The sequence below is a fragment of the Bos indicus x Bos taurus genome, chromosome 8, assembly GCF_003369695.1.
Source record: "Bos indicus x Bos taurus breed Angus x Brahman F1 hybrid chromosome 8, Bos_hybrid_MaternalHap_v2.0, whole genome shotgun sequence".
Classification (NCBI taxonomy): domain Eukaryota; kingdom Metazoa; phylum Chordata; class Mammalia; order Artiodactyla; family Bovidae; genus Bos; species Bos indicus x Bos taurus.
Window position 1 is genome coordinate 23,793,119 of NC_040083.1, and position 13,978 is coordinate 23,807,096.

Below are 13,978 nucleotides of genomic sequence, written 5' to 3' on the forward strand. Positions count from 1 at the left end.
GAGATTCTTCAGCCTATACTTTTGTCATTGTGGAACAGACTATTTAAAGAAACTTCATGTCTAGTGTGCCTTGCTTAGTACCTCAGCTAAACACGTGCTTAGGGCATAAGCAATAAGAAGCACACAAAAAACTTTTTTTCTTAGTGAAAATTTTAATGTTCAAAAATAAGTCTTAAATTAAGGGGGACATCAGAACCTCATTGGAATTCCCTGCAGTTAGTTTTTGGCACATCTAGGGAGGGAAAAGGAAGATACATAATCTCTTCAATCCTTGGGGCCTAGTTAAGATCTTAATCTAGCTCTATTTATGGTGAAAATTTTTGTAACACACACAACCTTACCTAGTTTTATATAGTCATCTTTGACTTGTGTTTTTGGTGGGTAAATCTGATTTTAAAACAAACAAACTTAAAGTGACCTCCAGCTTGGTTTTGTTGGACTTGATAAAATCTAAGGCTGGATCAGCCTCATCTAGTAGCAGAATGGCTTTTTGAGTAGTTAACATCTAGTTGAATTTTGTCCTGGTCAGCTTTGGTTAGTGTAAGGTCTATCCACCAAAACACAATTGTACATGCTTCATGAATGTTTTTATTCACTGGTAGCCATGTTCTGTCGGAGAAGGCAATGGCACCCCACTCCAGTACTCTTGCCTGGAAAATCCCATGGACGGAGGAGCCTGGTGGGCTGCAGTCCTTGGGGTCGTGAAGAGTTGGACACGGCTGAGTGACTTCACTTTCACTTTTCACTTTTATGCATTGGAGAAGGAAATGGCAACCCACTCCAGTGTTCTTGCCTAGAGAATCCCAGGGATGGCAGAGCCTGATGGGCTGCAGTCTATGGGGTCACACAGAGTCGGACACGACTGACGAGACGCAGCAGCAGCAGCAGCAGCAGCAGCTATGTTCTCTCAGGGGGCTTTTTTGCCCAATACTTTGAAGATTATGCTGGGTTGTTACCTCTGGATAGATCGATAAGTTTATATTTTTTCTCATGATGCAAACTCTTATGCTTTCTTAAAGTTAAGATTCTTTCAACAACATATTTTTGCATGTATAAAAAGAGAGGGCTTCCCTGATTTGGCCCTGCCAAATATATTGGATCAGAGTCTCCTCGTGTGTAGAATCCCCCTAGCTGATTCCGATGAATATTCACAGCTGTGAATATATGAGTCTTTGGCCAGTGGTTCTCAAAAGTCTGGTTGGCCCTCAGAACAGCAGCTTGTAAGAAATCCAGGTTCTTATCACTCTCCCTGACTTAGACACCCTGGGTGGGGCCTAGGAGTCTGCATTTTACCAGCTCTCCCAGTTGGTTCTCTACTGCTCATGGAAGTATGACAATCACTCTTTTGGATGATTCAGAGGTCTCCTTAGCTCTCACATTCTACAAGTCCTTGTACTGATGGCAAAAAACTTTCTGGACATGGGAATTTTCTGCCCACCATTCAATACTTTATCCTTCTCCATCCACCTCTGTTGCTTTCAACCGTGAAAAGTTTCCATATTAAAGTTTCCATTTTAATATTCTCACTGAATGACTGTGTCTTCTACTGTAAACCCTTTCAAATGCTTGGTGAAAGAGCCAGGGTGTTAATGATAAACATTGAATAGAAAGCCTTTTGCTCTGGTTGTATTATGTTCTTTAGCATTTGCCAGTTTTCTGATGGTTAGCAACTGTGGCATTATTAACCTTGTTTATGGTTAGGAAGCTAAAAGAAGGCTGCCTCCAGGTTTGGTTCCGGCATTGGCATGATGCTTGAGACAGATGGGTCACATTTAGCATGGGGGAGTTGGAGAGATGGCCACTGTCCTCTTGATCCTAATTAATGTCACTCACAGCAAATAGCTCTGGCAGAACATCTCCTCGAAGTCCAGCATAGCGTGTACTGGCCAGGCAGGATGGGGATTGCAGCTCTCTCTAAGGAAACCTCTTTTTTGGCTCCAAAATGGTTTCCAGAACTATCAAAATATTACCATTTGCAGACACTTTTCATGGCTGAAGAGAGCAACTTGGAGAGGAGAGGGAGTGCTCCGTGGACCCCCGGAGAAATGTCTGCGGCTGGGCATCGTGCTGCATCCCCTTTCAGTTGTGTGACTCACCGCAGGGTCTGGGAAGTGGAAGACACTGGGCAGAGTGAAGGGTACCTCTCACAGGCCTCTGTACTTGTCCACCGGCTCTTCTTTGTGGGTCACGAATAGCAATGTGGACCTCGTGCTGCAAATTTCAAGGAAACTTGCAGGGGTGGTGGGTTGGTGGGCCACCTGCTGCTCATTAGAGGTCCCGTCTGGCTCTTTTCCTGGAGGGTGAGTGGTAGATTGCTGACACCTGTTTTCCCATCCAGCCTCGGGATATGAAGTATGCATTAGGAATGCCTGAAAGTGCTTCCTTGTGTCTGAGTCTGTGGAGCTTGGTGCCGCTTGGAGGGGAGGGGGTAGTGGATTCAGTGAAGGGAGGGGAGCTGAGAAGAGCAAGGGGGAGAAACTGCAGTGTGAATGGAACTGGGATTCTCATCCTCATGGAGTGGCTTCTGATTGTGCTCCAGGGTGTCCTCCATGTGGCCGTGATAAACGTAGTCACCCACTGAGCAACGAAGATGTGTCCTGATCGTGAGAAGACCTCAGAAGTTTCTCAAGTGACATGAGCATGTAGTTTAAACTATGAGCATATTAGAAATGGGAGAAAAATAATGCCTTCTTCCAACCAAATTGATCAACATTAAGTTATTTTAAACTAATGACAACCCTATGGGCTATATCCCACCAGGCTTCCCCGTCCCTGGGATTCTCCAGGCAAGAACACTGGAGTGGGCTACCATTTCCTTCTCCAATGCATGAAAGTGAAAAGTGAAAGTGAAGTTGCTCAGTCATGTCCGACTTTAGCGACCCCATGGACTGCAGCCTACCAGGCTCCTCCGTCCATGGGATTTTCCAGGCAAGAGTACTGGAGTGGGGTGCCATTGCCTTCTCCAAACTGGGCCTCAAATGTGTACAATTCAAGTGTCTGGATGGCATGATCACTTTCTCTGCACAGTTCTGTCCATCTGTTTTCTCCTCCCACTGTTACCTACCAGAAAGTCTCATAAAAACAGATAGCACTGAAACATGTGTATTATCATATGTGAAATAGATCACCACTCCAGGTTCAATGCGTGAGACAGGGTACTCAGGGCCAGTGGCCTGGGATGACCCTGAGAGATGGGATGGGGAGGGAGGTGGGAATGGGGTTCAGGATGGGGAATACATGTATAGCCATGGCTGATTCATGTCCATGTATGGCAAAAACCACTACAATATTGTAAAGTAATTAGCCTAGCCTCCAATTAAATAAATTAAAAAAAAAACAAAACAGATGGTGGACCAGAGGGCCTAATGTCACAGAGAAAGAGCGCCTGTTGTATGCAGTGAGTGTTGCTGAGTATGAGGGCATAATGAGAAGCACAAGGCAGAGGCTCCAATCCCAGCTTTTTCAAGTGCTGGCAGGTTACTGGAAAGAAAAAACATCTACATCAGAGGTAGCATGATTCCATAGCAGATCTTCTAAGCAAACAGATGATCCACATTTTCAGTGGGTTTGGGAAAGGAAGAGAACTTTGAGTTGGTGGGTCAAGGAGGATGTGGAACTTATTCTGGGTACTAAGGAATGAAGAGAATGTGTTGAGAGTGGGGTGTGTATATGATGCTCTTTCCCTGCATCACTGTACTGTGGAATTAAAGGGTGTGTTTTGTTTTAAGTGGTGGGAACATTTTCCCCTGACTCATGTGTGGGACTTGGCCAGGTCTCCTTGCAATCACTGGCCTCCATTTGTGAACTGTGGATGAACGGGGTTAGGGTTGGGTCATGGCCTTGGACCAGAGTAAAATTAACTGGCTCATAATGTGATTGAACTAATGACCTTGGCCTCATTACCACTATGTTTTAACCAGTTGAGTCAATCAAATGTTGCAGAAAGGGTAATCAAGGTATCTTTCAGAAAGCAATGCAGATGACAGTAAACATGGGAGTGGAATCAAAGCCAGGTTTCTTGCCTTATGAGGTGTGTCCCTCTTTATCCTTGAGGTTTTGCACTTGTTTCTGCATCTAATGAAACTATTGTGGACAAAACAACAAGGACACTGACTTTCCTGTGTTAGCATTTTTGAAATGAGGCAATTTGTAGTCATTTTCTAGCACAGTGTCAGACTGTTTTTGTAGGGCAAAATCTGTTTGAGCAGCGATGGTGTTTCTAATTTTAGGTGTGTAGCGTCCTATGCATTTACTGATGGTGCTTTTCTCTTCTTATTTCAAGTCTGAACAGCCCAGTCCTGCCAGCTCCAGCTCCAGCTCCAGCTTCACACCATCCCAGACCAGGCAACAAGGTATCCACATCTCCCAGGCCAGCTCGGAAACATTTTTCTCATAAAACATCTTAATGACTTGATTTATGGCCTATTTTCTACTGTTTTATTATTTGAATGATAACTTGGCTTTTATGCAGTTGTATTTATTTCCCCTAGGAATGCACTTGAGTATTGTTCTGATGTATGAGGCCAGCCTCTAGAAATTCCCCTTTTTCCAGTCCCTGCCATCAGAGTCCCATTTTACAAAAGGATTATAGACACAGCCCATTCCAGGGAGTTCCCAAAGGAAATACAATAGTGAAAGCTAGACTTGAGAGGCTTTGACAGAGAGAAATAGGTTTTTAGTCCCCCTCCTGGACATCTTTCATTTTATTATTTTTCTACAGATTAATAGACTTTTTTCTGTGGTGAGTCTTAATTTGCTGTCTTTAGAATATATTTTCTTCTACTCAAACTCAAAATAAATTTAGCAAAAAAATTTAAACTGAAACATTAACTAAATATATGTTCCATTTTTCATGTGTGGAAACTCTACAAACACAGGCCCGTTTTTCAATTTTTTTTTTTAAACAGGGAAACAGATTATATCAAGAAATAATCTGTTTCTGGGCATCACGTTGCACATTACCTTTTTTGATTGACCGCATTGAATTCCTGATGGCCTTGCATGTTTTGAAAAGGATTAAATTGTTGTGTGCGTTTAGGCTAAGGCTAAGCTTCCAGGAAAAAAGTAAAAGACACTGTTCGTTTTGGCTGTTTAGAGTTCTTGTTCCACTGACTTCCCAAGATAAAAGCCCATTACAAAAGCAGAGAAATTTGGAGTTTGCAGAATGTGAGATTACACAGAGTCAACACTTATTTTAGAAGTAAGGCAATGATAGCTCAGATAGTCCTATCACAGATTAGCCTTTAGGAATTGGCTAATCTAGGATGAAAGTGCCTCTCTCACTCTCTCCATTGTCCTTACAATCTCTTCTGTTAAGATTAGAAATACCTATTTTGATTTCATTACATTTATAGTAGTGTGATGAAAATAAGCCACATTAATGCATTTTTCTGTGAATTTAATTTTTTTTTTACATTCTAGAATAAAATTAGTTCTGCCTTGACGTTTCTCTCTCATCTAATACTGGATACTGTTTTGAATGTTCTGGGCACTGTTTTATTACATGGTCTTATTTAGGTAAATTCATGCCAATATTTTGCCAGGAAATTCTTAAAAAGTATAAATTGGCTACACAAAAATAATAAAAAATAACAAAAAAATAAAATTGGCTACACAAAATTGTTGCAACAAGACCTTGTGTCCAAGATCAATATGAAGATCAGAAATAGGACATTGCACCATGGAATTGAAATACTTTATAATCTGAACTTGACTGAAATGCTTGCTTGACCTGAAATTGACCTTGAAATAAAAGGAACAGCTAAACCTTAATAGATCAAAAACTACCACACAAAGGCCGCCTTGCTAAGAACAAGTTACAACCATGGTGATTTATTAGTCTCAACTTTTCAATACATGGATTAACCTAACAAAACATTCAATTTACTAACAGATCTTTCTGTTTCTTTTTAGGTGTGATTTTTCTTAGGGAAGAAAAATGCATAGGAAAAAAATTCCTAGGAAATAGAGATTTTGTAAAGAACATTTTGGGGCATGTGTTATGAAAGCAGTAGTATTTGGGGAGAGGTTGCATTCCAGAAACTACCAGATTTATCATGTAAATTGTATAACTGTATCTGATGATGGTAATTTTTAAGCAATGTTCTGTGCTGGTGAGTTATCCCCCTATGTCGGCTATGGCTAAGTGTATTTGATTGCCTGTGGTTCATTCTCATTGTTCAGGTCCTTTAAGGTCTATAATGAAAGATCTGCATTCTGATGACAACGAGGAGGAATCAGATGAAGCAGAGGATAATGACAATGACTCCGAAATGGAGAGACCTGTAAATAGAGGGGGCAGCCGAAGTCGCAGGTGAGTGTCTTGGTAGAGATGAGGTTCCCTGGGATGGAATCATACCTTTTCACTGGATCTAAGAGTATAGCCACAGCAAAAATGTGAAACACCAAAAACGATGGCAAATAAATAGTCACATTCATTTTTTTTTAAGTATTTTGAATTTGTTTCATTTATTTTTATTAAAGTATAGCTGACTTACTCTATTATGTTAGTTTCAGGTGTACAGCATAGTAATTCGATAGTATAGTGTGTGTGTATTTTTAACTGGAGGGTGCTTGCTTTATCCTGTTGTGTTAGTTTCTGCTATACAACAACACAAATTAGCCGTAACTCTCTCTCTCGGTCATCAGGGAGTGTCAGACTGGGTTTCCTGTGTTACGTAGCAGCTTCCCACTATTTAACACCCCCATGCTGTGTCCTCAAGTCGGTCCACTACATCTGCATCTTTATTCCTGCCCTGCATATAGGTTCATCAGTACCGTCTTTCTAGATTCCCTTTATAGATGTTAATACACGATATTTGTATATAATATAAACTATTTTTATAGATTATACGCCGTACAAAGTTTAAGTTGGGGCACCTTGGCATGCTTACACTCACCGTTCCCCAGGGAACTATTTTATCCCTTGTTCTCAGAAAGGAGAGGTTTTTCCTCTATAAATTTTACAGAGAAAAAGTCCTATTGGAAGCTTTTGCTCTTCAAAGTAAATGCCATGGTGGCTGGACCGGCGGCTGAAATGAACTCTGCTTTCATTTGAAGAATTTGTGTAGCTTCGTTGCTGTAGGTATTCATAACTCAGAATTTGAGGAAATGTGTTCGCTGTTTGTAGTTAGAAATGCATGATTGATTTCAATGAATTATGTGTGACCTAATTAAAACTGGGATCACCTGTGTGTTTTCCAGAAACTAAATTCCTTTTAAGTGCGCTGACTGTTACTTAAGTAGCTTTAATGCAGCGAGGCATACTTCTGCATTGGAAAGATGCTAATTCATGTCACTTATAATTAATAGTCAACTTGAAATTGCCTCGAGAATTTTATTTATCATGAGCAAAACAAATAGCTGTGCTTACTTTAATGGGTTTTGAGTAGGAAAAAATATGAATCTACTTGAACTTAAAATCCAATTACATTGATAATATATTGCATTAAGTCTTTTCTCATTATCCATTACTGGGTAGCAGGCCCTAAAATGCCCCACAATGATGTGATCTTAACCCAAACTGGACAGACCATGTGTTTGTTAATTGGTAATTCCTTCGTGTCCTTGGAGAAGAGTCTCCTTAGAATATATACCCTGTCCCATCTCTCAGTGGTTCTTCCTTATGGCTGTACTCAATTCCTTTTTCTCTACTCATCTCCCAAAATCACCCATCTGTATTCCTTTTAAATAAGAGAGACATAAGGAACCTTATGGTCTTGGCCTTATAATGTTTCCCTTTACAAGTTTTAATCTAACAAGAAGGAAACTGATGGGGCAAAAAAAAAAAAAAACCTAAAAATGAACTGACACTTGTAGGCTAGGAGCATCTTTATAACAATTGAAATCCTGACCACTGACTGCTTTTACATTTAGCTGGTGAAAAAATGCATAACCAGTTTAGACATCTCCCAACTTAGTATGTAGAAGATCTAGACACTCTGTGATGGGCTGTGGCCTGTTCCCTCTTTGCCTTGTCCCCTGAGTCAACATGGGTCAGATCATACATGTTTGTGAGTTGACTGATGTGTGATGCATGTTGTTTGCAAGGCTCTCCCTTCCTCCTGACATATGCTGTTGGCACAGCCCCCGCCCGGGTAACATTTGATCTTCATGGCACTTGTGAAGTCTCAACTGTTTAATCAGTTTAAATACTCAGCCTTCCACTTCAGTCAAGAAGCATTTTAAAGCAGCGCTTCAACTGAACACTTCATTAATGTAATTTAGTTAAGAAAAACAAGTTCCGTCAGTTTTTTCCTAAAAGGATGTCCCAGTGTATCCTTTTCATTTCCTATCTCGTATCTTGTCTATCTGAATGTATTATAGGGCTGGAATGTGATTGCCTATTCAGAACGACAGAAAAACTATCCGATTTCTAAAGCATTTTCTGTTTCTGAGAAGAATATTGTATTAGGTTACTATATAAGCGAAGCGAGGGAGCAAGCCCTGAAGGACATTTCTAAAAGAGTGCACACATTCAGCAGAGTAAATAAAGACGTATCTCCTATTCTCGCTGAAAGAAAATTCCATTTTCAATGGAAAGGAAAAAAAAAAGGAGGTGATATTTTTATTGTCTTTCATTGTTGAAAGACACTGTATTTTTCTAAAGCAGTTTTCCCAAACACACTGTCTTTTCCTGTTCAGTGGTGTATTTCCAGGGAATTGCATCAGAACTAGGGTCAACTTTGCATCATGACACAGTGGAAATGATTGGTGATGGGTCTGTCATGTTGAGCTTCACACCTCCCACCCTCAGACGTCACTCTGCACTGTCAGTCCTGCAGGGCCGTGGTCCACATTCTTCTTAGCAGTTGCTTCCTTTCCTGCACCCTGTATTTTAGCTGTACTTGTAAAATTTTCACCTGTAACAAATAGGCAGAAGGAAAGGAAGGGCGAAAAGGGTAGTAACCTGTGAACTGTCTGATTTTGCTGAACTTCCAGCTTGGGTGACATGCTTATGACAGTAGGTGGATGGATCTGGAACAGGGAGATAAATGAATAAATGAAGGCAGCAAAATATACTGGCCGAGTACCAGGGCTGTGAGTCACGTTGCTTGGATTTGAATCCTAGAACCAGCACTCTTACCTCTGTGACGCTATGTGAGTGATCCAGTTTGTCTCAGTTTCCTTATCTATGAAATGGAGATTATTAAATGAGAAGGAGCAAGTCAAACGTTTAACCCCTTTCTAGATACAAAGTAAACGCCGGCATGTAGTAGCAATTGTATGAGTTAAAACAAGTTCCCGAAGATGAGTGTTTGGATGCCTTGCTCTCTACCCCTAATTCTTTGGATACTTCAAGAATTGTCTGTAACGCTGCGACTGACTTCTCTGTTCCTTTTCAGAGTTAGCTTAAGTGATGGCAGTGACAGTGAAAGCAGTTCTGCTTCCTCACCCCTACATCATGAACCCCCGCCACCCTTATTAAAAACCAACAACAACCAGGTAAGCTTCTGGGTCTGCACTTCTCACGATTCTGCAGAACTCAAAGTATGCCAGGCATTTTACCCCTTAAATTTTAAACAAAGTCCCTCTTGACTTTGTCCCAGCAAATAGCTGGGAACCTACAACCTTAGGACTAAACACATAGGGTAAAAGGACTTAAGTTGTCACAAAAGTATGGTATTGGATGAGTTAGTTAAATGTCAATAGATGCAGGACAGGATGGTGACAAAAAGTGTTACCCATTTACTCCTGATTTCTGTGTATTTCCCCGTCAATTGGGAAGAATATGACCTTTGGAACTGTATAAAGCCTGGTTCTCTGTTTTACTGATTTATAGTAGTTTATTGGTACAAAAAGTTTTTTTAATTTAGCCTCAGTTTTCTCATCTGTAAATGAGGATATTAATGTCTACCTTACTGGCTACTGGGAGGGTAACAAAAAAGTGTGTGTAAAGAGCATGAAGCATGGTTCATACCTCTTGGCAAACAGTTGATGATATATGGTTAGTACAGGTGCTCTGCCTCTGTGCTTATCCAGGGAAAAAGGATTATCACTTGGGATTGTAAGGAATCATTTATAAACTATAGAGTAAACAATGGTCATTATCACTGTTGTTATAAGTCCAGCTAAAGGAAAGCTTATTAATTTGATAATCAGAGTAAAGAATATAGTTATTTGGATAGGTCTAGGCAGAGCTTGCAAAGCTGTGATGAAGAGCTTTCGTTAAACGAATGATTATTTTAAACACTTGATAAAATAAGCTGTTTTCAAGTATTGTAAAAAAAACCTCATTATGCATCAGGTTGATTCTCTATTACCATGTTATTCTTTTTTCCTTATTTAGACAGATTCCATGAGACCTCACAATAATTGCTTAATTCAAGTTACCGTATGAACGTTAACTTGAAAATGTGGTTTGCAAAAGTATTCTGTTTCACAGGTGTCCTACCTGTTGTTTTAAATGGCCTTGTCCTTGAAATCTGTGATCTTTCTTTAATGGGGAAAATGTGATTTTTATAGCCGAAGACTTTTTCATTTCAAATTTCATATAAAGCAAAAATCTCTTAAAATTTAAAATTCCTCATCTAATTGATCTACAACTTAAAGCCTCCATTATTAAGTAGGAATATCATCAGTGTTCTTTACCTCACCAGTTGCAGTTCAACTGCAGTTTCTTTGTGTCCTGCATGCGACTGCAGGCCCAGCCTCGTCACCCGTTACAGGCTGGCCGGCAAGGAGTTGTACTTTCTTCTTCCTTATCCTGACTCCGCACAGTCCATGTGTCTCCCTGCCTCCAGGGCCAGCCATACGCATGACCCAGCCAGCCGTCACCTCAAGTGTGGCTGCCCAGTACTCCAAAGTCAAGCATGGCTGGGGAGAGGGAGGACCACGGGCGTAGCCATCATTGCCAGTCAGTGGAGAAGGGCCCTAGGCTGGCTGACTGGATAACTTGGAGGATTCTTTTGTAATTGTGTGCTTCAGTATAAGCTGTCAATAGAATAGCATTTGGACCTTGAAATATAGTTTTATATCCAATTTCAACCTATGTAGGCCTGATTTCTGCTTCCAGTGGGTGGTGTGTTGAAATTGGGATTCTTCCTGGGCGGTGACGGTGGCCTTGGCAGGGCCAGGAGTGCAGGGCATTATAGGCTGTGCTTTTGTGCCCTGTAGTAGTCTCCTTCAGCATTGTTCCCAGGTGGAGTGAAGACTATGCTTGCTAAATAAATGCAGCTTCAGCAAGCCACCATCTCGCCTTGCAGACAGAACTGCCCCAGTCTCTTCCTGGACCTGCTGCAGTCTTGACATGACCCTGGTTTCAGGGAAAGGTTTAGATTCTGTGTCAGACTTTTTTTTTATTGACTGTCTGGCAGGATGAAAAAAAAGCAAAACAAAATTGAAATGGTACCATCTATCTAGAAAGGGTAAAATTTGCTTTATCCGATTAAATAGCATACCACTGGTTTCTTGGCATATGTTTATTTGACAAATGTAGCTTCACACATGTGAGTCATCAATCTGTCAGGAATACTCAGTTATATGTCACTTTCTCCATACACCTATAAGCATAATAAGGGGGTCCATATGCTTTCAGTTTTAACTAGTTTAGGGTAGGAAATATATGTACCCCAAGGGTGCTTTTTCCTCTGGACCTGTGTCTTAGAACTGGAGTGTGTTTAGTCGTGTGTGTGTGTGTGTGTTTGTGAGTGTGATAGTGATGATAATGAGATGATCTGAAATTTCACATGAAATAAGCGAAAACATACCAGGAAGGCCAAACTATGAAACGGGCAGACTCTTGAGTCTTCTTCTTTCATATCCCTTGACTATTCTCTCTGTGTAGGTTGATAATAGTCTCAAAGTTTCTATAAATTACCAGGCAAAGCTATGGTTTCCTTTTTCTCAATTTTCTAGGGACTGGGGAAGAGGGAAAGTGCTCATTGAGTCAGACATTTCTAATTCTTGGAAAAAAAGTGAACAGAGATAGAGAGCCATATGTCAACAAAGCAAGTAATTAACCTGAGTATTGTTAGGAGCTACTAGTGATCGTTAACATCAAAGACCCAGCGGTAGAGAATCCATCTGCTGAGTAATTGAGTTGTCAGTCCTCACAAAAGAATACAGAAAAATAATAATCTTGAAAATCTGATTCTCAAGCCAGATCCTCAGATTAAGGATAGAAGCGCAACTCATCATAGTTCTATTTTCAGAGACTATCACGTGCATACTTGGTGCCTCTCAGCAGTCTGGGTGGCTGTTTCTTCTCCCTACAGCTTAATAGAGAGGAATAATGCTGTGCCATTTTAACCGAAGTTTTTTTGTTTTTGTTTTTTAACTTCAAACTTCTTTATGTGAATTTCAAACAAAATCAAAATTCTAGATCCTTTTTGGCTGAAAGTATTGAAGGGGAGGGAGGGGAGGGAGGGGCCTCAAAGGAAGGAAGCGATCCATCGGACCCAAGTTAATATTCAGAATATCATAAATCACCTATCAGCCTGCGAGGCGTGTTGAATGAAATCAAAGAGTCCATCCAGTTAAACTGGTTTGAAATCGGCCTGTGGAAGACAAGGTGCCATATTTTTCTATTCTGGAGTCGTTTCCTTAAAGATAAGAAATGATCATAAATAAAACAATTGTCTTCAGCATGGATCAGCTCTCAGAATGAGGTTTTGACAAAGCTGTTTATTTTGGAGCAGGGAGAGATCAAAGCAGGAAGATTAACTGAGCCCTCTCTGGGCAGCCACTCAGTAACTCGAGGCGGATCACTGACACCCGGGGCTTTTGTTCCTGCCTCTGCAGCTTCAGAAGAAAGAAACCAGGATTTCAGTGTCATTGGGCCTCCTGTGCCGCAGCCCTTATGGAATGTGTAGGATGGGATTTCAGCGCCCTGCGTGTTCTATTTTCTGCTTTGAAGAGAAGGTGGTGGAACTCTCTCAACCTAGTTCATAACTCCGTGTGCCCCATAGAGAGTTCTCGGTCACTTGGTCCCCAGAGAACAATGACTTGGGGCAGGGAATGGCGGGGTACTCAGGGGAAGGATATGATGGGAACAAAATTCAGTTTTCTAATGCACAAGGCAGGCAGACAGGGGCTGTATTTTTCCTCTTGCCTGCATTCACAGCAGATCGGCTCTGCTTGGCCCAGCCCTGTATCTGAGTTGGCGAGGAGTGCCATCTACTGACCTACTTACTCCTAGGTCTCAGTGCTAACGAACGTTCCCCTCGAGGTCTCATTTCCAGCCAAAATAGAGAAGGGAGTTCTGAATGTAGGGGGGTGTTTGGTTTCCTTTACTAAAAGCTATTGCTTTGCCTCTGCAATTAAGTAATTTCCTTGTGTTGCCAGAAGTATTATGTTTGAAATTAGCCTGGTCACATTGGTCATCTGGTATCTTAATCTTAAAAACGAAGGAAGAAAGGCGATTCTCAGGCAAGATGCTGTTAGGAGCTCACTTCTTATACATTTTCCTAAATTCAAATGAATGTGTATTCCTTTTGAGAAGCATTTGGTCTTTTCTAGAATGTCATCCTCAGCAAGTAAAGTGCTTATTAGCAGTAGAAAATTTCATGGCTAAATGGGAACCTGGATGCTCCCTTGCTCCTAGCTCTTTTTATTTGTCTCATTTTTGTCAAAGTTCAAAAAACATTGAATGATAGGGCTGGTACCTGAACTTGGGTTTCTGAGCCCAATCAATGCTCTCTGTACAAGTTAAATTACAAAATAAATGTGGACTCATTTTAAAAATCTGTGCATTTTGGAAGTGGTAGACCTTTGAACAGAACCGTGAGACACGTGTGTGTGTGTGTGTGTGTGTGTGTGTGTGTGTATGCTAAAGCAGAGTAAACTTCTTCAATATCTCCTTTTTTGGCATTTTTTTCCCTCAATGTTAGCTTCAGATTGTAACTCACTTGATAATGAGAATATAATGAAAAAGACAAATTACCTTTGCCTTTATGTTTTTATATGTCTGTAAACACTCATCAATAATTTCAGTGGTTTTCACCATTTAAAGCATAATTCTCAATTTTGAAAATTCTAA

The 13,978-nt window shown here is 40.8% G+C and overlaps 1 protein-coding gene across 2 annotated transcripts in view; it reads left to right on the forward strand.

The window, feature by feature from the left end:
* Positions 1-13,978, forward strand: part of MLLT3 (MLLT3, super elongation complex subunit) — a 288,215-nt gene that overhangs the window by 259,904 nt on the left and 14,333 nt on the right. For both annotated transcript variants that reach the window (XM_027549149.1, XM_027549150.1), the window contains exons 6-8: positions 4,283-4,352; positions 6,184-6,313; positions 9,345-9,444. In XM_027549149.1, coding sequence (XP_027404950.1) covers positions 4,283-4,352; positions 6,184-6,313; positions 9,345-9,444 — 300 coding nt within the window. The remainder of the gene's footprint in view (positions 1-4,282; positions 4,353-6,183; positions 6,314-9,344; positions 9,445-13,978) is intronic.